The sequence below is a fragment of the Motacilla alba genome, chromosome 2 (genome assembly GCF_015832195.1).
Source record: "Motacilla alba alba isolate MOTALB_02 chromosome 2, Motacilla_alba_V1.0_pri, whole genome shotgun sequence".
In the NCBI taxonomy this organism is placed as follows: Eukaryota; Metazoa; Chordata; class Aves; order Passeriformes; family Motacillidae; genus Motacilla; species Motacilla alba.
In genome coordinates this window covers 56,230,441-56,253,757 of record NC_052017.1, presented here as the reverse complement: position 1 = coordinate 56,253,757, position 23,317 = coordinate 56,230,441, and the positions used below count along the sequence as shown (strand labels likewise).

General features: G+C 39.0%; 1 protein-coding gene across 4 annotated transcripts in view; it reads right to left on the bottom strand.

Annotated features, from left to right (window-relative positions):
* TNS3 (tensin 3) overlaps positions 1-23,317 on the bottom strand; it is a 202,319-nt gene that overhangs the window by 118,846 nt on the left and 60,156 nt on the right. Inside the window, exon 2 of one of the 4 annotated variants that reach the window (XM_038127947.1) lies at positions 12,818-12,936. The exons of the other annotated variants lie outside the window; for them this stretch is intronic. Coding sequence (XP_037983875.1) covers positions 12,818-12,856 — 39 coding nt within the window. The 5' untranslated portion in view covers positions 12,857-12,936. The remainder of the gene's footprint in view (positions 1-12,817; positions 12,937-23,317) is intronic. 4 annotated transcript variants of the gene reach the window in all.

Sequence of the window (23,317 nt, the reverse complement as noted above, 5' to 3'; positions counted from 1 at the left end):
GGGAAAGCCTTCAGAGTGGATCTCCTAAGTTTCTCTCAGACCTAGTTAAGATGAAAGTGATCAAAACTGAAGTAAAACTTTCTCCACAAATTTAGAGCACCTGTTAACTAACAGAAGATTATGTGCACACAATTCTTGAATAGAAAGTGACAGAATCATTTCTGCTAGCCTTTAGCTGAAACAAGAAGTTTGATTTATTTGTTTTAAATTTAATAATATTAAGAATAAAATAACATTCCATGAGGAAGGCCTTTAAATGTAAGAAAATGCACTTTTGATTTCCCAAGTAAGAATGTGCTATCCATGTCTCAGAGCTACCCTGAACACTAGAAAAAAGCTAACAAAATTTTGAATTCTAGGTAATGTCACAACTAAGGCAAAACTGTCTTGGCTGATGTTCACACAGCTTTCCTACAAAGCACTAAGAGCTGACACTAGAAATATTCCATTAGCAGACACATTGCCAGAAAAAAAGCAAGAGAGTTTTTCTTTCCTGGACCAGACGCCATGAAATAATATGCAAAGGAGAGAAGAGAAAGAAGAAGCAATCCCAGAGACAAGTAACAGCTAAAGCAGTTTCTTCCAGTTTAGTTAACAAAAAAAATAGAGAACAAGCACAGCACAAAGTTAAAAGGAGGAGAACAGAAAGATGCACCTCCCATTATCACCACACAGATGGGATGTGTGCTGCAGTCACAGAACAAGGCTTGCAAAAGCCTCATCCAAGCTTCATCTCATGGCTGCATCCAGACCCATTGTCTGGGGACAGGATTCTGTGAATCGCCCAGTCTTGCAGCTTTACATCTCCTCTCTTTTCCAAATAGACATCTGTTTCAGATTGGACCTTTTTTCTGCACGTCAATCCATGTCAGCCTTTGCTCCTGGAATATACTGGTCATAGAAGGTAACTACTGACAATTTCAGGAAGTTCAATGCTCAAGTAATAATCAATGCAAAACACAGTAAGACAAAATGCACAGCTGAAAAAACATTGCTTGCTATTAAAGCTGCATTTAAAATGGCTGTGCACAAAGTATTACATGTACAGAAAAAAAAAAGTCAAGAAACATATGATCTTGGCTTGTGTAACAGCCAGTAGAAACAGGAAACCCTCTGAAGTATTCAGATGTAATACTGATGCTAAAAAGATGCTAAAAACTTCCAACTAGCAACTAGATCAAAGAGTGATCTCACTATTTTGCTTCACATTTGTTTCACTATAAGCAGCTGTCAAAACCAATTATTCATATGCCAATAACTAAGAAGTATGCTCTTTTCTGATTTTTTTAATTTTAGTCAATTTGTCTAGTTAAGGAGGAGAACAGTGAACTGAAAGGTGAAACAGTCATGTCACTAGACATTTTAGCTGGTCTCAATATCAAATATATTCTAGCAATTAGAAATAATTCTAATTTTACTGAAACAGAGTAGATAATAGCACTGATACAACACAGAGATACCCTTGGTTGTAGAAAAACATGTATTGTCAGCCAGAGGAAATTAACTATACTGCTAATACAAACGTAACCTCTTTGAACATATCCTGTCTACATAGGTAGTCGGGTATAAGAACTCTTCATGCCCTGCACAGAGTGGCACCAGCAGAAGCCTGCAGCACTGAAACATGGACAACATCACAAAACAAATGTAATGCCCATAGGACTAACACTGTAAAACAGTTGCTCATTTATTGCAATAGAAAGCTGGTCTGAAATTGAACAATAAACAGGTGAAGACCATGTGCATCTTGCAAGTCCTTTCTCCTGTCTCTTTTTAAATTTTAGCCTCATTTTCACAGTGGCAAATCAAACACCTGCATCACAGTTGCCTACTAGCAGATAGTTAATTATCAGCAACTCCCATAATTTATTTAGAAATCTACAAGTTTTGACACCTCTGTTTAAAGGTAACTCCAAAGGACTTTAAAAAGTTTTCTTTTTTGTCTTATTTATTTTAAAGAAATTGTGCTAAAAGTATACTTACATGTGCTGTTAGTATTGAAATGGGCTGTACTTCCTATTTGCAGAAATTTCTACATCAATTACACAACTGGGTTCTACTGTACTTCAATAAATGTCATTAATACTACTTTTACCAGGAGTACTACAGCCATAGTAATAAAGGGTTGGGAAGTGGCACCTAATTTGTTTTTTAAATAACATGGCTGTAGTATCATGAAAATGTCTCATATTCTACTGAAATGTCTCATATTTCTACTGAAATGTCTCATATTCTCTCATGCTGCTAGATGCAATAGCTCTCTCCACTTTAGTAATGAGGTACCACAGAGAGCTAAAAGCACAGGGCTTGACATAACTATCTCAGCTTGCAGGATCACACAGTTTCTTTTATCTTCTGACTTAAGGGGAAGACTGCTGAAATGAGTTGTGCTGAAAGAACCACCTCAGGTAAACAGATGTGTTTGTATACACAGGAGTGTCTGTATGCATGTATGTAATAAGGGATTACACCCAAGCCTTCATACGCTCCCTTCACAGCTTTAAAATTGTTGCCCCAAGCCAAGTATTGCTATTCCTGCTGCCTACTCATCAGCACTAGGACTAAAATTACAAATAAACTCCTTGACTGGCTGGCTGACTTCTGTGGTACATTTGTTCGAGACGTGGACAATCCTGCTTCAAGTCTCTGACTGAACACATATGAAGAGGGGCTTTGAAAGTATATTCTAATATCCAAGCTAAACATCTTAACTAAGACTATCAGCCCTGTTGACATTGAAGACTTAAACTTCAAATTCCTAAAGTTTTAGTGAAGGCTTGACATTTCCTTTGAAACTTCAACATTATTTACTACACCGGCATGGGGTGACCATTCTAAGCACTCTAAGAGATAGCTGTGCCAACTATAAATATTTCTAGTTTTAAATCCTAAAAAAAAAATAAAAAGGAAGAGATCACACATAAATCTATGGGACATCCAAGTCAAAAAGAAAAAAGATCATTTAAAGAAAAAAAATCATTTAAAAAATAGAAATAAAAAGAACAACCAAACTGATTTTACAATCTCTGTAACAAAACTGAGAAAGTCCTCCCTTCCCTCCTTCCCTATTCATCTCATGGCTGCTGTTTCCAGTTTCTGACTTCTCTTCCATTTGGAAGACATACTGCCATACGCAAAAGGTCTGATATCTCACATGGAAAACATCACCAAATATTAAAATATCTCACTGCATCATTTTTGGGGTGTTTTTTTCCTAATACTATGTGTAAAAGGAGGTTTCCATGGGGAAACTGATGTGTATTAAGAGAATTATTTTCCAGATATAAAACTAGAAATCAGAGACATCAGAAGATTTGATGCCTATCACATTTCATTAGCCCAATGTGTAGTCATTATACTTAAATTCAATATAAGATATTGAACACCATGATAACAGTATACTCAGTATATTGTGGCTAACCTGCATAACACATATGTATGCTTATGACTTCACTGACATCATGGAAACATACTGGGACAGCTCCTATGACTGGAGTTTTGGACTGGAAGGGTACAGGCTCTTTAGGAAGGACGGGAGGGATGATGAGGAGGTGGTGTTATCCTCTCTGCGAATGAGCATGGAGCTCTACCTCATGATTGATGAGCTGATTTGAAAGTTTATAGGTTAGGATGAAAGGGGAGGAGAGCAGGGACAGATGACACTATAGTGCAGGCCTGCTACAGGCCACTTGAGCAGGAAGACCAAACTGATGAGGCCTTCTACAGCAAAACAGAATGGCCTCAAGGGTCACCACCCCTGGTCCTCATGGGGAGCTTCAAATAACGCAGTATCTGTTGGACGGACGACACAGCAGGACACAGGTAATCCAGCAGGCTCCTGGAACACACTGATCCCTTCCTTCTCCAAGTGACAGATGAGCCAACAAGGAGAAGAGCTGTGCTGGATTTTGCTTTCACCAACAAGGAGGAGGTGGTAGAGAACATGAAGCTCAAGAGAAGCCTGGGCTGCAGTGACCACAAAGCAGTGAAATTCTAGATCCTTGGGGTAGTGAGAAGTATGCGCATCAAGCTCACTACCCTGGAATTCAGGAGAGCAGACTTGGCCCTTTTCATGGATCTCCTTGGTAGAATGCCGTGCGCTTAAAGCCCTGGAGGGAAAAGGGACTCAAGAAAGCTGGATGAAATTCAAAGATTATCTCCTCCTGGTTCAAGAGCTGTGCATCCCTACCAAGAGGAAATTTGGCATAAATTTCAAGAGGCCTGCATGGATGAACAAGTTGCATCTGGACAAACTCAAACACAAAAAGGTACACTCTAAAAGGTGAAGGCAGAGACTAAGAAAAACTGTCTGAGCAGCCAGGGAACTGGCACGATTAAATCTGGCCAAGGGCATTAAAGGTAGGTTTCCATAAGTATACTGGGGATGAAAGAAAGACTAGGGAAAATGTGGATTTTCTCAAGAAGGACATGGGAGACCTGGTTACCCAGGGCATGGAAAAGGCTGAGGTACTCAATGAAGGTAAAGGCAGGGATTGGAAGAATGGAGAACTGTCTGCTGTAGGAGACCACAAGGTCCAAGGCCCCTTAAGGAACCTGAAGGAGCACAGGTCCATGGGACATGATGAGAAACATCCATGAATCCTGAGGGAACTGGAAGTGGCTAAGTTACTACCCATCACATTTGATAAGCTGTAGCATTCCACTGAAGTTCCAACTGACTGGAAGAAAATGAAACACAACCCCCATTTTTATAAAGGGAAATAAGGAAGACCCAGGGAACTACAAACCAGTCAGTCTCACTGCAGTGCCTGGCAAGATCATGGAGCAGATCCTCCTGGAAACTAAGCTAAGGCACATGGAAAATAAGGTGATTGGTGATGGCCAACATGGCTTCACTAATGGCAAATCTCACCTGACAAATTGGTGGCCTTCTATGACAGCATTACAAGAACTGGCAGATGAAGGAAGTGTGACTGACTTAATCTACCTGGTCCTGTGCATTGCATTTGACATTGTCCCACACAACACACTTGTGTTTCACATTGTCCCTTTGTCTTTAAATTGGAGAGACATAGATTTCACAGATGGACCACTTGGTGGATGAAGAATTGGCTGGATAGTCACGGTGTTGCAGACAATGGCTTAATGTCCAAGTGGAGACCAGTAGCATTCCATGGGTGGCCATTGAGACTGGCACTATAAAATCTTTGTCAGTGACATGGAGAGTGGGATCAAGTGCACCCTCAGCAAGTTTGTCAACACCAAGTTGTGTGATGGGATGAGCATGCTGGAGGGAAAAATGCCATGCACAGGGACCTAGACAGGCTTGAAAGGTGGGCCTGTGTGAACTTCATGAAGTTCAACAAGGTAAGATCCAAAGTCCTGTGCCTGGGCTGTGACAATCCCAAGCATAAATTCAGTCTGGGCCAAGAATGGATCAAGAGCAACCCTGGGAAGGAGGTGTAGTTATGATATTTTATGAAAATCCTTTTGCCAGGATTTTCTTCTCCTGAGAAGCTGAGAGGGCCTCAGGAACAAATGTAAACAAATTGCTATCTGCTAGTGTGGAATGCAACAGGTGCTTTCTTGATTGGTCCATGTTGGTTGTTTCTACTTAGTGACCAATCAAGGATGCAGCTGGGTGAGACTCTTTGGGAGTCACAAGCCTTTGTTATTCATTCCTTTCTATTCCTGTCTTGCCTTCTGATGCATCTTTCTCTCTGTTCTTGTAGTATAGTTTCAGTGTGGTCTTTTAATTATAATATATATCATAATATAATAAACCAGACTTCTGAAACACGGAGTCAAAATTTCTGCATCCCTCACCTTTGTCCTGGCTGCTCTGAGAAAGTCCACAAGAAGGACTTGGGGGTTTGGTGAAGAAGAAGCTTGATACATCTCAACAACGTGTGCTTCCAGTTGAGAAAGCCAACCAGCCAACCATATCCTGGCCTCAAAAGCAGGTGGTCAGCAGATCAAGGCAGATTGCCCCTCTGCTCCTGTGAGACCCCTCTGGAGTGCTGCATCCAGCTCTGGGGGCCACCATACAAGAAAGATGTGAACCCGCTGGAGCAGGCTACAGAGGAGGGCTATGATGATGATCACCTCTCCTACGAAAACAGGGTGAGAGAGATGGGGCTGTTTAGCCTGCAGAAGAAAGGACTCCAGAGAGACCTTGAAGCAGCCTTCCAGTACCTATAGGGAGCCTACAAGGAAAGTGGAGAGGCACTTTTAACAAGTGTATGCAGTGATAGGACATGGGGGAATGGCTTTAACTGAAGAAGGGTAATTTCAGATTAGATATTAGGAAGAAATTCTTTACTGTGAGGGTAGTGAGGCACTGGAACAGGTTGCCCAGAGAAGCTGTGGATACCCATTCCTGGAAGAGTTCAGTACCAGGCTGGATGAGGCTCTGAGCAATCTGGTCTAGCACAAGGTGTCTGTGCCCATAGGAGGGGAGTTGAAATTAGACAATCTTTTAGGGTCCCTTCCAATCAAACCATTCTGTGATTCTATGGTTCTATCTCTGCACCTCGCCAATCACAACATTTCAATATCAAACACAACAAAACATCCTTGTCACCCCCCAATGAAGAAGCTCAAAGGAAATTAGATTGTCATGGCTAGAAATAAAAACTACTTTTCCATGGAACAAGCTAAAATCATTCCAAAACCAATCCCACCTGTCTCTCCAACCATTATTGAATAAAACCATCACATATGTTTGACAATGACTTCCTAGAAACAGCCTCTCTGAAGGAAAAATGAAGTCATTATAGCAAAAGATAAAATGACACCATTTACAGTTTCTTCATATTTGTTAACTTTGTTTTGCTTATCAGTAAGACTATCTTGCCCTGAACACTTCTCATTTGGATTGGACTTTAAAGACATCAAAAACCCAATTAATTCCCCCTTTCCACCCTCAAAATCTACCAGGTGGTGTTCTCCAAGACATTTCTCCGAGAAACAGGCCTGAGGTTTGACTCCACCATTCAATGACATTAAATGAGAACAATCAGAAGCAAGTTCATATGTAACACTTCTGCCGCACCATTTTACTTACGATCAAGAACTAAATTTTTGCACCAATGAGAAAAACCTAAATTAAATGAAACAAGTAGGATTTTTGATATGATAGAGAACTAAAATTGAATGGGATGCCAGAGGTTGAAGTTCAGTTAAGCAATAAAGAAACATAATTCACCATTATATAGCAGTCAGATCAAACATCAGAATTTTATCTAAAGTATCACACTTGCTTCACAGTTCTAGCTGAAGAGGAGGGTCCACATAGATACATGATTCATTGTGCTTTTTACAATGAATTCTGACTATAAGAAAAATGGATTTTTAAATTAACACTAAAAGATTTGTCTTTCCCTTTTGAAAGACAAGTGGCAGTCCTCAATTACATTGTAATAACTAATGCCACAGTAATTTATTATTTCAATATTTGGCTAGCATTCACTTATAGTGATGGCATTAGTACTGCCCTATTCTTTCACACTTTTCAGCATTGAAAAAGCATTTTCAAATATTAATTAGAGGCATCTTCACAAGGGACATAAGATCTGTCACTCTCAAGATAGGCTATGAAAGAATAGAAAATCATGCAGATAAACAGAAAAAAAATATACCCTGTAGTAGGTATTTCCTTTTTCCAGTGTGAGCTGTCAAGCAGAACCTATGCAAGCCCATTTCTTTTTAGTGAAGTCAAATATATAAGAAAAATTTTTATGCCATCTGAAAACTATCTATACTGAGGAATCTGAAATAAGGATAATTTTGCTTTAGAAAAAGAAAGCTGGGATAGCAGAAAGAAGCATGCTATACCTTGAAAGAAAACCATGCTCCTGGATTTATCTGCTACAGTAATTAGTGTTACACTTCTGAAAAGTAGATGCTTTTGCCTTGAAAAAGTACCATACTCAGTAAAAAGGTTTTAAATCAATTTGGAGAAAATAAACAAGCAGGCAAACTTGGCTCTGGAAACTACCAAACCTTTCCCTCTTGCTGATTCCCTGTTTCTGTTGTTTCAATTGTTCAAAGAAAGCCTGCTTTTCATTTCATTTTGGATGAACGCCTGGAACTGAACATACTGTATTATAACAAAACTTCATATTTGAATTCCTATTAAATCTTGTAATCCTCTAATATTCCTAGAAACAATGTGAGCCCTCCCTCTGGGCAAATGCAATGACTAGCTTTTGAATTGAGTGTGCCTTGCACAGCTCAGTTCGGGATCACTGCATTTCATTAATTTGAGGGACTGGGGTAGCCAATTCATGCAGTTTTATTCTCTGTGCTCTCTTGACTAAGTCAGAGACATTTATGAACAAAGCACTGACTGCACTTAAAACAGCATTTTGGGACTTCAACTCTGCATGTCTTTGAAGAGCATGGCTTTACTCTGATAAGCACTTGAAATCTAAAACTAAAAAACAAACCTCAGAGAAATGCATTACAAAGAGGCCCCCACCAGCCCGGTTCTGGAGAACTGAAATCCAAAAAAAGGTTAAAACACAATCATGTCAAGTATTTCAAATCAGGCATCGGCTCACAGGTTTTGTCAAGAAAGTGTCTGATTAGTCTGTTCTTCTGCATATCTATGACTACAAATCAAGAAATTGAGAAAACCAGGAAAATCTTTTTAAGAAGCTGAAAGAAAAAAAAAAGGAAAGGAAAAGCACACATCAAAATTTAATAAAGAAAAACTGAACAGCAAGACAGATAGAGCTTTAAAAAAAAGTCTCAAGCAAAAGTTTCACCTTTGCTTCCTTGTAAGTTCAGGAAAGCTGTATGAACCAGAAGTGAAGAAACACCTCTCCTTAAATGTTTCTCCAAAGCCCACAGTTTTCATGGAGACATGAGCACTATGGTTCTGGATGGTGACAGAGCAGGAACTGAACAGACAAATACAAACCTCCACTGGATATTCCCACCCTTTGCAAACAAACCAGACAACAGAACAAGGCTGTTGCATTTCCCCTGCCATGATGTGCAGGCACGTGCATGAGACAGGCAGCTACAGCCTGCAGCACTCCCTTAAGAACTGCTCTGGTGATAGTCCTAGAAGAAGCCAGGAAAGTTCATATCAATGGGAAAGTCTGGTAGATTTAGCATGTTCTTCACCTTTGCCAAATCATGCCTGCATATGCATATAATGCTTGTTTTGCATGCATCTCACAGATCCTGTGAGCTAAAGCTTGAATGTAGTATATAGGGGGAAAAAAAAAAAAGAAAAGAAGTTTCGCTAAATAATGGAGCTGGGCATGTTCCTAGTTTTCCATAAGCTTTCCACACTATTTCTTGGAAGATGAAAGACAGGAATACATGAGAACTAATTAGCCATTAGTCACAGAGACTTATTACAGACCAAACCCACTTGATAAATTTTTCACAAAAGCTTTTACTGATGTAAGCCAGAAACCAAATTCAGAGCTGGCAGAGCAAAATCATTGTGTACGTCAGTTTCTAGCTCAGTTTAGTTACTGCCATCATACTCCACTGCGTTGGGAGGTCATGTCTGACTAACACAAATTAACATATTACATCTTCTAGTAATGAGACCCCACTTAAAATGAAATTGGAGAATATAATCCTTCATCTACATGCACAGACCTTCCCAATACTACAATTATTCAACTTTTCATTTCTTAAAAAATCTCTTGCATGCCCACATAAAAACAGATTGACTGTGTTCCATGGGAACAGTAAATTGTCTCACACTGTTTTTCTCAAAACATGTGTTTAAAAATGAATGCAGTAGGGATAAAAATTCATTTTTTCATATTCATAGATCTTTCTCATAGAAAGCTTCTGGAGAGGATTGCATTCAACAGCATGAAAAAAAAGGAAGGAGAGGGTTCTTTTGCAACAGGGGACAAGCATTCCTTCGAACACTGTTAGGAGTACTGAATTTTCTTAAAGTTTCCTGTTCTCTTCCTCACTTTACCCATACATAGCTGAGAGTTAGGTTTAACTTTTATATATCAACATGTATTTTCAGTTCTTAGTTTTTAATTTTTTTGAGAAAATATTGGCACTAGGTTTAATGTATGTAGGTGTATATATAAACTACCATGGATTTCAAGTAAAAAATGAGATAGGCAATTAAAATGAAGCCTTTGTGACTTCACACTCATTTCTTCAGCAATTTTTTCAAGGTACACTCCTGCTCCTTTTAGAAAACCAAATGAAAAACACACACACCCCAAAAAAACAAAGCAAACCAATCTATATTTCTCCCACAATCACTTTTATAATTTTAAGATAAGAATTCATGTATGTAAGAGGTTTGGGTCTTCACACATTTCTTTACTTCAAGAAATTTGGTGGCATAGGTGATGGGACTCTGAGGAATTAAGATTTAGTCTCCTTTATTCTTTTCAAAGATACACTATCATGAAGGACAAAAAAGAAATTCAGTGAAGACTAGCTTACTGCCCTTTTGAAGCATCTTAAGATAGCCTAGACTATTTCCTGGAATCCAAAAAATCATCTCTAAAATAATATCCTTCCATTGGCTTTCCTTTTCATTTTTATCTTTTTTAAGTAAGAGATGGAATAAGAAGTATTCAGAGCTTTACAGTTAGGGCCTAAATATTTTCTTATTTTGACAGCCCTAGAGAAAAAGACTTAAGTTGTCAGCATTTTTTAAAATTAAAAACATAAATTTAATAAATACCATCAACTGAGTAACTAACAATCTTTCAAAATACGATTCAGTAATTCCAGTAAAGACCATTTAAACAAACCCACCATCTTTGATTTTTATCTAATTTTAGAAGTACTACATAAGCTCACTCAGCTGTAAGGTAAAAACAAACAAACACAGTGCCAATGACACCTTTTTTCCCTCCTTTTTTTTTATTTCAGTTTTTGGGTTAAGCTATAAATCTCTGCAATGAAAGACCATTCCCACAAATAAGCCGTTGTTTCTTCATTAAATAAAATTAAGTGCAACAGAATACTAAACATCATTGCTAAACATTTCAATTGAATTAACAGAGCTAGACTAACATCATCCCACATTCTGAGGAATGTGCATGACACCATAAAGTAAGTAGTGTTAGAACAGAGGAACTGCTTTATATTTTAGCACCTGAAAGCCCAAACGGCTGCATTGAGTTGATATACGAGGCTCCTGATATCATTACAAAGCTTCAAGACATGTGGTTCACGAGAAATGAGAAGGGCCACTTTGGTAACAGACAAAAGAAAATACTCAATAAAAGACACATTTTGAAGAAAAAGAACATCTGTGAATTTCATCAGGCTTCAATAGTCTTCCAAGAAATAATGTCACTAAGAGTCTAACTACTATCTTGCTATAAGCCAGTTTAAGGAGCACAATATAGGTAATCTTTACATTGACTAAATAGATGCAGCACTAATTTAAAGAAGGCACATGCATTGTTTATTCATGTGAAGACTAAAAGGTTGGGATTCCTTGGCTGGAGTGAATGAGGATAAATCCATAGTTCAGCAGCAAATTATGATGTCACAAAGTTTTGTTTAATTTGAATAGATGTTGCCCTCCCTATTATCTAAGCCTCTCAACTACTTATTCTTGACCTTGTCAAAACTTTACACTCAAAACAGCTGTAAAAGCAACTGCTTGCAGCTATTCCTCCAGAATAAAAGAACAGCAGAACAGAACACTTCACTAAATAGAAAAAATTTACTTGTGCTGAACAAAGACTCCTAATATAAAAATGTCACCACATTACACACCAAAAGCAAACCATACTATTCAATCTCACTCTCAGCAGCAATAAAACATATTGTATACTGTGTAGTGAAAATATTTCACCTACAGATATCCCTGCAAGAAATTTAAATAGAATTCCACTCCTTCTGCCCAAACTAGTAAATGTTTATTTCATGACTGAATTTTGGTGACTGAGGTGTATTCAGTCCACATTCCTGCTAGTAAACTAAAACAGGTTAGGCCAGTTATGCCATCTACGCTCTTTAAGTGCCAACAGGTCACAGAGTCCGTTGGGACTATATAATCAGCATTGCCCCATGCACACATAAACCAAGTTCAATCAGAATTATAAATGATTAGTAACATATCCCACAGGTTGCTATATGTTTAAAATTTCTTCTGAATCACAGTAACTGGTTTTCCATTTCAGAATCAATACTTGGGTTGTGTGCACAACATAAAAGAAAGCAACTGCAGTTGCCAGAATGCCCCTAATACTGTGAGCTACAAAGAAAGGGTTTCCTTTCTATTTATAATTTTTGCAGTGATGCTATACAAGATCCTCAGACTCTGATATGGGTTAATTCATAAAATTACTGGGGTCAAATCTAGGAGAGATCTTCAATGAGTTGATACTCACATTCCTCATAATACCAGAAATTACTGATTTTGGTTTCCAGACTTTGCTCTACAGGATAATAATTTTAAAAGCACTTTTTGACTTCTGTGGTTCACGATAGGTAAGTACCCTTACCTCTATTTTTTCCAGCAGGGAAATCAAGACACAAAAATGTACAAAGTAACTTGGTCAATTCACACAGCAATCAGAAGTGAGATGTAGGATTCCTAATTGCCAGCGGTTGTATCACTTACCTAAAATATGTCGAGTTCTTGTGCTGACACTTGTTGGCTGCTTAGTCCTAGTAATGAACACTAGCAGCTGCCAGTGCTGGTTCAATAAGTAACTGTTACAATCCATCTTCCAAGCATCACTCATATTACCCTTGGAGCTAAAACAACCAAATACAATATTGCAGGCCAGAAAAGGCTTAAGGTTTTCCTAACCAAGTATGGGTTCCCTTTACACCACTCAGCTGAACTTCAGTAGTAGTCATCATGCATGCTCACTTTAACAAGTACCTTGAGGTTAACTCCTGTGAAAGCTGTTTCATTTAACATGTTGACCTTCAAAATTAGGCTCTCCAGGACAGATTTGTCTCTCAGCCAGCAGAGTGGAGCCAGAAACTCTGCAGCAACACCTGGACAACAAAGGTAGAGTTTTCTTTCAGAACAGCTGCTATGATCTTCTGAATGCTCCTATGATGACTCAATTCATGGTACACAGAGTGGGTTACCGAGTAGAGGGGGCCTCATGCCTCAGGTCATTTATAATGCTTAGAACATAAAAAAGAAGATGCAGCCCATGCAACAGAGCAAGCTGCCAGAACAAAAAGAAACATCAGTTCTGTACACAACATAGGCAAAGAGTCAAAGGGGCTACTACCTGAATACACAAGGACAAGCCACTCCAGCTTAAACACTCAGGAACAGGTGTTAACCACTAGCATGGAAGAGACAGCATTTGCCTCTGTAAATGGTTATGAAAAAGACTGATCTCCAATTCTCAATGCTTCTTAAATCATAAATTACTCATAAAAAAGGGCGAAAAAAGTAGCACATTGTTTCTTCAACTCCCAGCTCACTCATGATCTCTAGACTATCCCTAAAGAAAACAGGACAGACTGAACGCTTGTAGTTTGTCTGCTCTCCCCTCTGACTCCTCAGTGGGCTTGCAAGTCCAAGGTTTTAATATGCTGCACCTCTGCAGTTCATTTTGTGACTGCGATTTATGATTCACTACTCTATCCAACCAAACACCCATACTTCTATACATGAAAGATGTTAACTAACCTGTCATAATAGCATGCCTATTGCTGGAAGCAAGGACATCACCTGCCTTGGTGACCTCTTGCCTGACATAGTATGTAAAACTTCATATGACACCTTGAATTACAACCACCAACTCTCCTTTCAAGCCAAAGTGACAAACCACCAAGCAGAACAGTGCCGAGCTGAAAGAATCAAAGCCACATGCACCCACCACCACCACAAGCAGCAAACACCTGCATCTAGGGAGGAAAGACTGTCTCAGTTGTCCTGATCATGTGATTACCTCATAAACTGGTTTTGCTCGTGCTCTCATTAGCAACACCTAAGGTTAAAGTAGATAAACATGACATTTCGATTTCTTTCCTCTCACTGCATATACTAGGAAGAAAGAATTAATGGAAACACCAAAGGAGCTGGCAGACTGGCTGACTAGTGCAGTGGAAGAGATGAACTAACATTACATGCTCATGTAATTATTAACTGGAACCACTGTGGAATAAAATTGTCATCACTGACATATATAAATATAATCTCTGCTGTCTCCCTTCCCTCCAGTGATCAAAACCCTTGAGGAATCAAGCATATCTTTACCCCTTTGGCTAACCAAAACACAGTTCTGCTGTAATTTGCTAGCTAATTACAGCTGACTCACTGCCTAAGAAAAATCCCCTTTCTTCTGACACAAGAACACTGGGGCTATCCAGTGGACAAGAACTTAAGAAGAGAACAGCAGATCTCTGCAGATTTGTGGCATCTTATTCAGGCAACTCTGGACTGTAAGAAGATGAGAGCTAACACTAAAAATAACGCTTGATTTTTTTTTTCTTCCCTGAGCTCCTCTACACTTGAAATAGCTACATATAGCAAACTGACTTTACAAAAAAATTTAATCTTCTGATTCTCTGTCTTCTGCACTTCCTTTTTACAGAAATCAAAGACTTTGATGTTCTGCTGCTCTTTTTGAGCTACAAAACTCAATGAACCACCCAAGATGCGCTGACCTTTTTTCCTTCTAACTCCATATACACAAATAGCACATTTCTTCCCAGATGAAGCAACATAATCAAGACCTTGCTGTATTCCAACTTTAGTTCTCATGAGCAGTTGAAGCAAATTCTTCCACTGTTAACCCAGATATAGCCTAAAGCAAGAGAATTTTTAAAGCTGTTAACACATAACAGAGGATATTATGACATCCAAACAATCTAGGTTGAGAATATATGAGTGGCTCCAATTCTCTTTCCTAGTTTTCAAAGGTCTGGGACATGCTAAAAACAAGCTTTATATAAAAAGTATAGAGCTGAAAAGTAAAATAGCAAGACTTAAATCCAGTGACAATGCAGAGATAGGAAACCAAGTATAAAGGTCTCAGCCATTGGTTTAAAAAGTTACACAAATCACACAATCACACAAAACAATAAACCTCAGAAGGATTTTTCTGGTCCGCCTACTGAAGCTACTGCCAACCTTAAAGACATCTAGAATAACCAGGTTTGTCAGCTTTCAATAGTTTCTTTATTCTTGTAAGAAATGTACTGCATATGCATTAGTGTAATATTTCTTAGTTCCCCACCAAGGTGGATTTAGCTTCTGTACTTCTGTACATTCACATATTAACAAGCCATACCATACCAGAATGTAAGAATGCTTTGCCTACTTTAAGAAATACCTACCTTTTTTGGTGCCCAGCACATAGACACAGAGATACATTGTTAGTCTATTCAAAAATAATCAAGCAACTATTTCAAAGACAAACTGCCTGTTCTTGCATACACAGTTAATATGAAAACATCTTCCTGGTGTGATACTTCTTGCATTCAGTCTGAGTTTGAAAAAGTCCCATAGTCATGGAAAAAAGATTAAAAATAATTTCTTTTATGAAGAATTCTGATTCCAATGAATCTGTGGGTTATTTTTCTTCATATAACATCAGCCACATCAGTTAATGAGTAACTGACTAACATGAGATAAATCTTAAGTCAAACAAACAAAAAAATAGTCAACAAATGGCAGGATATGTGGCACTAGGAAAATAAAATATGTTCCCACTCGCTCTTAATAGCAACACAATAATGCCCCCACACAACACACAAGAGCTCATTGGCTGGGATAACCAGTAGTTTCATTTCAGTGATTTTTTTTCCCCACTTTCAGATGCATATTTCATTTTTATCTTCCTTCTTTTTCATTCTCTTTTTGCAAGAAGTATGTGATTTTTTGGAGGAAGACTCATCTTCCTAAAATGAGCAAGTTATTACCAAAGGTGCATTTCAAAGTCCAAATCTCAAACACTATTATATTACTTTTGCAAAAGCAATTTAACCACATAGCTATAATGAATCACTTTCTTTCAAGCTACAGTTTTATCAAGTAAGAAATTTTAGCATGCTTGCCACACATTATGTGTAACACAAACTATGTGCAGGGGGAAGAATCTTCACCTATAAAGTAACCTACAAAAAAACCTGTTCACTCTAGCTCACTACTTATGTTACAAAATGAAAGAGAAAGGGTGAAAAGACCAGCAAAATGAAGTCACTGACATCCTGCAAATAGCGTAAAGTTATAGTCATGTCAGGAGATTTTCTGAATGTTACATATAGATAGCATATAGATAGATAGATAGATAGATAGATAGATAGATAGATAGATAGATATACACATACATATACACAGACACACATTTATATACACACATTTTTTATTTTTTTTTTTTTTTACAAAAACCACACACACCTATTTATCCAAGTTCTTATCCAAGCTCTTGAGTTAGGCCTGGAAAAAAATATATTTTTCTGCTTAGTTTTCCTCTTCTGGCATGTCTGTTAGTTATTGTTCCTCTTTTCCAACCTACCCTCCAAAACACTCATGACAAATGCTGGCTTTCTTCCATGCTGTATTTCATTTTGCAGTGTCACAGTCCTGACCTACATCATGAAAGTTCTTCAGTTCTCTGCAGAATACACACAAGGCAAAGACACTTGCTACATAGGTTATTTGGGGAAAAGATTTTTTTAAATCTTTTAATAAAACAGAAGGTACTTAGAAGCAAAAATTGATGAGTTTCCCTTGATAATTGTAAACTTGTAAACAGAGATGAAGTCCTTTCCTTCTCCAAATAATGGGATTTGTTCAAAATTAGTTCAGAAGCAAAGGAAAAGAAAGTCAGAATTTGGGTGTTGCTAACAGAGGTTAAACCAGACAGCAGAAACCAAGATCTTAAAATTAGATTTTACTGGACTTTGCACTAGTTCTCTGCACTGTGGTTTAATTTGCCAACCTGAACTGTGAATGCTAGCTACTGCCCCTCCTGATTTAATCTGTAAAACAGATGAAAGAGCTTTGTAAAGTAGATTGAAATTATTTAATACAAATAAGTGCAAAAATATACTATATTCACTCAAAATGTCTCATTTTGCTGCCTCTTCAGCTAAAAAAAAAAATCCTCATTTTGACAATTGTATACATCTGTTTGAGACTTAACTTCTGCTTTCTTTGTATCCAATCTGACTTCTCCAATCTTTATGAAGCATAGATTACTCAGGGAACTATGCTACCCTCTAAGTATTCCATGTGTATGTATTTTGTTACAATCTCCATGAAAAAACATTCTTCATTTGCAAAGCCAAACAAAACTAGCAACATTACCAGATATGGAGGGGGCCAGGAAGCAGAGGGGTTCTTTGTTCTGCCAACATTTTCCTATCCCAAAGGAACAAACTACCAGCATGGATTGAATTTTCTTGAATGGAAACAAACTGTGTACCAGAAAAGCTGTATCTCAATTCTGGACCTACAACGTAAGTATCGGTCTGCTTTCTCAGGGTTTCAGTCTGCTTCCAACACCTGAGTAATAGTGATAAGATGATAAAACCTTTAGGCATTGTGGTCCATATGGTCATAAATGGCACATCAGTCAACAGTATCAGAAGTTTCAGGGTGAGGACACAGGAGTTTTGTCACAACAAACTGCAGATATCACTGCTCAGCCCACAGATTTCACCACATCTAGTGTACATTTAAGACCTGGGACAGATCTATGCCCAACAAATAAAGGGATGAAAGATAAGGTAAAAGCAATATTTAAACAACAAGCATAGGTTTCAAATGGGGGAGAAGTGTGGGTTGTTTTCTTTTTTTAATACATATTAGAGGAAAGAAAGGAATGGGGTAGAGAAGGGCACCAGGAGGCAGCAATGTCAGTCTTTTCTACTCAACATCACAGAAAAATATGAAGGCAGAAGACACATATCAAACTTGTTGGTAAAAAAAGCAAACATCAAAAATTAGTTTGGGGGTCATTTTGGTTTTTTGCTTTATTTCCCTGCATTGAATGGTTGAAAACCATCCATCTACAGGATGACTCTTTGCATCTCCCTAGGGTAAAGTATTAATGCTTAATGTATTAAATCATAAGAAGAAAAAAATAGCTCTTTGCATCAGGCAATACTAAGATGCATACAGAAATTTAGCACAAGCCTGATTTCAATCTGCAATAGAAGGTCTGCAAGAATCATATCAAAAAGGCAGTGACCTCTCCAGCAGCAGGAAGTTTATAGATGACATTTGCAAACACTTTAGGAATGCTGCTTAGTAAAATAAAGGAGGCTAAACTAGCCCATATAGTTGTGAACCAAGCAGGACCCTTCCACTTTCCCACAAAAACGTGGGAAAATGCCATGTAGTAAAGATGCAGTCCCCTCTGTGAGGACCGAATTCGCCCATTTTTGAGATTGAGATGATTTTGTTGGAGGTTGACATGGAAACACCTGAATTTTATGGCATTTTATCTGACTTTCATATATCATAATACTGACTTTAACCGCTCTCTAGTAATTTTTTTAAAGTCCCTCCTCTTAGAACACATTAGAATAAAGTCTCAAACATTTACATTCCAAATATATCTTCAGTTTTCCAGCTATTCAGAAGAGAGATAATGCAATAAAATGGTAGAGAATGACATTTAAATACATACTTTATCATCAAAACTAGCTCTCCCAGACTAAGACTGAATTTGCATTATTATGCTTTAACTGTAGGAAGTATTTTAAATGCTTTCTTCAGCTACAAAGAACAAGACAAGGGAAGCAGCCTTTTAGAAATAATTACAAGTAAAATGCTATTAAATGCTGTATTATCAACAGAAGTAGTAAAAGCAAATTCTAACAAAGCTTAGACATTTCAGCTATCTGATAAAAAAACAGAACTGCTGGGATAAAGCCTTATAATGGATAATACTGTCATTCTGTTTCTCCCAAATTGTGGTTATTCATAATGTCTGTCTCCAGTTTTCAATCTTCTATCAAGCCAGTAAGGCAACTCCTTGCTGTTAGAGGTTAGAATTTTAGAATTTCTCCTGTTTTCTTTCTTTTTGGTTTTTGTTTGCTTGTTTGTTTGGGGGGTTTTATTTTTGTTTCTTTCAGGGAATGTTCTCCTGTGTGTTGTCTAAGAGATGGAAACTACAACACTTAAAACACAAAAGATGTAGATGGTAGGAGGAGGAGGGGGAAAGGTGTAGTTTGCTACCATCTCTTAACTGGGCAGCTTTCTCTTGAGAAGTGCAGAGATACCACAAGATTTTGTGTGGGGAGTGAGGGGCTGGACTCCGTCCTTGCTCGCTCTCTCTTTCTCTGGATCAGAGGGCAGACGGTAGTGGTTTTAGTGTGGGATTGTTGCAGCAAGAATTCACTGCCACTGTGGAGTTCTGTCCTACAGTTTCTCCTTACCATGGGGAGCCTTTGTTCATAACAGCTGCCATTGAACTGGGACCTTTTCAACATCTGATTGCACTGGAAAGGACCCTCACCATTTACTTGGATGCCTCAGGGGAAAACCCTGACCCCATTCAACCTCTGGAGGGAGCATCTCCCGTCTGCTTGAGGGAGCCCAGCCACCACTGCCCAGCCCCACTGTTTTCTGCCACTGCTTCAGGACTTTTTCTTTTTGCTACATTTTAATCCATCACCCTGTGTCTGCCAGGACACCCAGTCGCCCCTGCTATGGCTTTGGAATTTTTGCTACACTTTGTTTGCCACCCTGGGTGCGCCTGCCTCTGCTGTTCCAGCCAGGTGCTTTGAGGTTCCTGCTACAGCCCATTTCGCCATCTGGAGGGGCACCGGGACAGCCTACCACGCGTGAGGTTGTAAAGAAAGTACCTTTCTATCGCGTCTGCTGGCTGAGCCACCAGAGAAGCTCACACCACAGTGCCCCTTGCAGCTGTGGAGGAATCATTGCAGCTGCCCTGCCTGACCAGGAGCCACCAGCGCCCCTGCCAACCCAGGCCAGAGCTACACCAAAAGGGAAACTGCTTGACAGCCGAGAGAAGGCTGTTACTGGGTTTCTGGTGTATGACACAGCAACCTTGCAGAAGGCTATACATCACTGGAGCCCAGCACATTTTGCCTGCTACCCAATTACAGCCACTGCTGATACTCAGAATACCCTTCAAGATGTTGCTACTGCCTTTAGCTGTAAGAGTGGATGTGCAGGCAATTCCTCCTTAGTAAAAGCTAAGATACAATGTAAGTAAGGGTAAACAACTTTTTGTAACAGAAACTGAAGAAGAAAGGAGTGGTATATTTTTGTAAGCCACTTAATTCTCTTGTCCCAAAACCAAACATGAGTTACATAATGTTGTCTAGGGAGCGTTCCAAGAGGAAATGTAAAATGCATAGTTCCAAGGTTCTTTGATTCCATTTTCACAGTCTAAAGGATGTTTTTCTTCTTAAAAAAAAAAAAAAAGAAAAAAAAAGAAAGAAAGTTACACAGCAAGTCTGTGTGAGATCTCTTGCATCTACACTAAAAGGATCAGAGCTAATCAGCTAATAACTGGATCAGTAAAGAGGTTCTTCCCCAAATCATGCAAAACATGATAGGTCATGGGAGGATAAAACAAAATAAAACAAAAAAGCTCCTAAAAACATTCTAAAGCATCCTGAGATATCTCATGTAAAGTTCAAATCCATCATGAAAAAGTCACTCATCCATATTTTGGTGGTGAACAAAGACGAGCAGAAATTGTTCTGTTTCTTATATCTTTTCCCCTTGCCAACATATTTTTTTATTTTTAATGAAAAACAGCAACCAACAAAAACCCAACCTCAATATTATACATGTATGTTGGAGGTTTGGATTTCTCCTTTTTTTCCTTTTCTCTTAGGGAATTTTGTCCCTTTTGCTGCCTAAGAGATGATAATGACCAGTACTTAAAAGAGGAAAAACAGATGTAGCCAAGGAGGAGGGGGAGGGGTGGAGCTAGCTGCACACAGGCGCTCTCGCTGCACACAGGCGCGCTCTCTCTCTCTCTCTCTCTCTCTCTCTCTCTCTCTCTCTCGATAGCACCATGGGAAGAATTTACTGCCACCATGGAGTCCATCCCAGCTCTGCTTCTACTTTACCATGGGTGAGAGGGTGAGACTCTGTTCATAAGACCAGCTGGTGAACTGGGACCTTAGTAACAGCCAATCGCACTCGCCATCTACCATCTACTCGGGTGCCTCAGGGGAAAAACACAGGACCCCTCCCCCTCCCCAAGGGGGACATCTCCCGGGCTTGTGCTGCAGCTGCTACAGAGAAACTCAGCTGCCACTGCACAGCTTCACTGCTTTCCGGTACTGCTTCAGTTTTCGCTACACTTTACCCTGACACCCAGTGTCCGCCCAACCAACCCTCCCCCACCCTGGGCTCCTGCTTAGGCTGAGGAGTTTTCTGTTACATTTTGTTTGCCACCTGGGGTGCACCTGCCTCTTTCATTCCACAGGATCAGCTGCCCCCGTGAGGTTGTAAAGAAAGCCCCTTATCTGTCTCTCCTGCTGGAGCGCCCACCATTACCTATGTGAAGAGACACAGCTGAGCTCACACCACAGTGCCCCTTGCACCTGTGGGGAAAGCATCACACCTGTCCTGTCTGGCCAGGAGCCACCAGTGCCCCTGCCAGCTGTAACCGTAACAAAGGGGAAAGTGCTTGGCAGCCGAGTGAAGGCTGTTACTGGTTCTGGTTCCTTTTGTTGTTGCTGCCATTGTGATTGTTTGTTTGCCTTGTTGTACATACATACATACATACATATATACATACTGTTACAAATGAAGTCAAAATTCATAAAGAAATGAAATAATATGACAAATATAATATAGTTATAGATGTGAGAAATAATAAAACCAGTTAGGAGTAGTTATAAAAATGAAGGAGTTATTTTTTTATCACAAGAGATTTGCCCAGGCAAGTTTCCAAAAAGCTAGGAAAAGCAGCTTACAGGAATTGGTAAGCCTGTTGTCATACACATACCACAGAGCACAACCACATTTACATGTGAAGGAGAAAAGCAGCACAGAGTTTCAGAAATCTTAACTAAGTAAAGAATTACACCATCAACAGCACACCTGGCTGCTGACACCTGGGGGGCGGGGGGGGGGGGGGGATGGACGACACATTCGATGAGAATCCATTCAGGCTTGTAATCTGTTTCTGGGAAATCCCTTAACACGTGAGAGATTTCCAGTAAGAGACTGTTTGACTTGTATATCTCCCCAGACACGGGGTTTGTGTATTGCAAACGCAGTTTTTTGAGTTCTGTCTAGCACAAGACAAGGAGTCAATGAATTATTCCCAAGACATCGAGAGCTGGACCATCTTTCATCTGATAGCATTATCCTGGACGGGAGAAGCTTTTGGGACTCACTTGATTAAGAAAAGGACAAAGGACATCCTGGCCCGCGGCAAGAAAAAGAGTATAAGAACTGGACTTGAATCCAACCATGGTGTGCCGCTCCAATCTGATGCATGCAGGGGCTCAGAGCTGTGTAGTGTGTCACCCAGAGCCTAAGTCACAGGCTAGACTCTGTCCGATTCGTGGCTGACCCAGATTTTGTTGTTCGATGGCAAAATGAATTTTATACTTTGTTATTTTATCATAATTTGGCTCTTGCAAATTATTGATTTGATTTGATTGGCAATTTCATACATAACACACACACACACACACACACACATATATATATATATATATATATATATATATATACATATATATATATACACACTAATACACTAATAAAGAACTGTTACTCATTTCCCCATATCTTTGTCTGAAAGCCCTGTCAGTTCAAAGTTATAAAAATTTGGAGGGGAGGGGAGAGGCTGACATTTTCCATTCCAAAGGAGGTTCCCACCTTCCTTGGCAGACACTTGCCGTTCAAACCAGGACAATGTACCAGATGAATCTTACACAACACAACCAACTATCTGAAACTGTGGAAGAGGTTTTACAGTGACTTCTGAGAGCCAGAGAAAAGTTTGAGAAGAGAATCCATGTTTACCCCTGAAAGAATTTTCTACCAAGGTCGTTGACATAGAAACCAAGAAAGAAAGAAGGAAAAATAAGAGAAACATGCAACTTTTTATTCTAATTAGCACTTTGTTTGTCTTTCCTGACCAATGGGTACAGTGTAAAATTATGAATTTTGTAAGAATGTACAAAAAGCATGCATGCCATAATAAAACCGGGTTTGAAGCCTTCTGAAAATGGAGGGTTGCTTTGTCTTGTGACCATCTCAACTATGACATGAAACTACATACACTGAGGGGTGCAGAAATGAGCCTTAGAAAGTAGTCAGAAAGAAAAAAAGACTCATAGAAAAATTCTGAATTTAAGCTATGTGCTGACTGACTACTTCTCTGAAAATCAGAAAATAAGCCTCTTGTTAGAAATAAATGATTATTGAAATTTATCTTCTTTTCATATTCTTTTAATA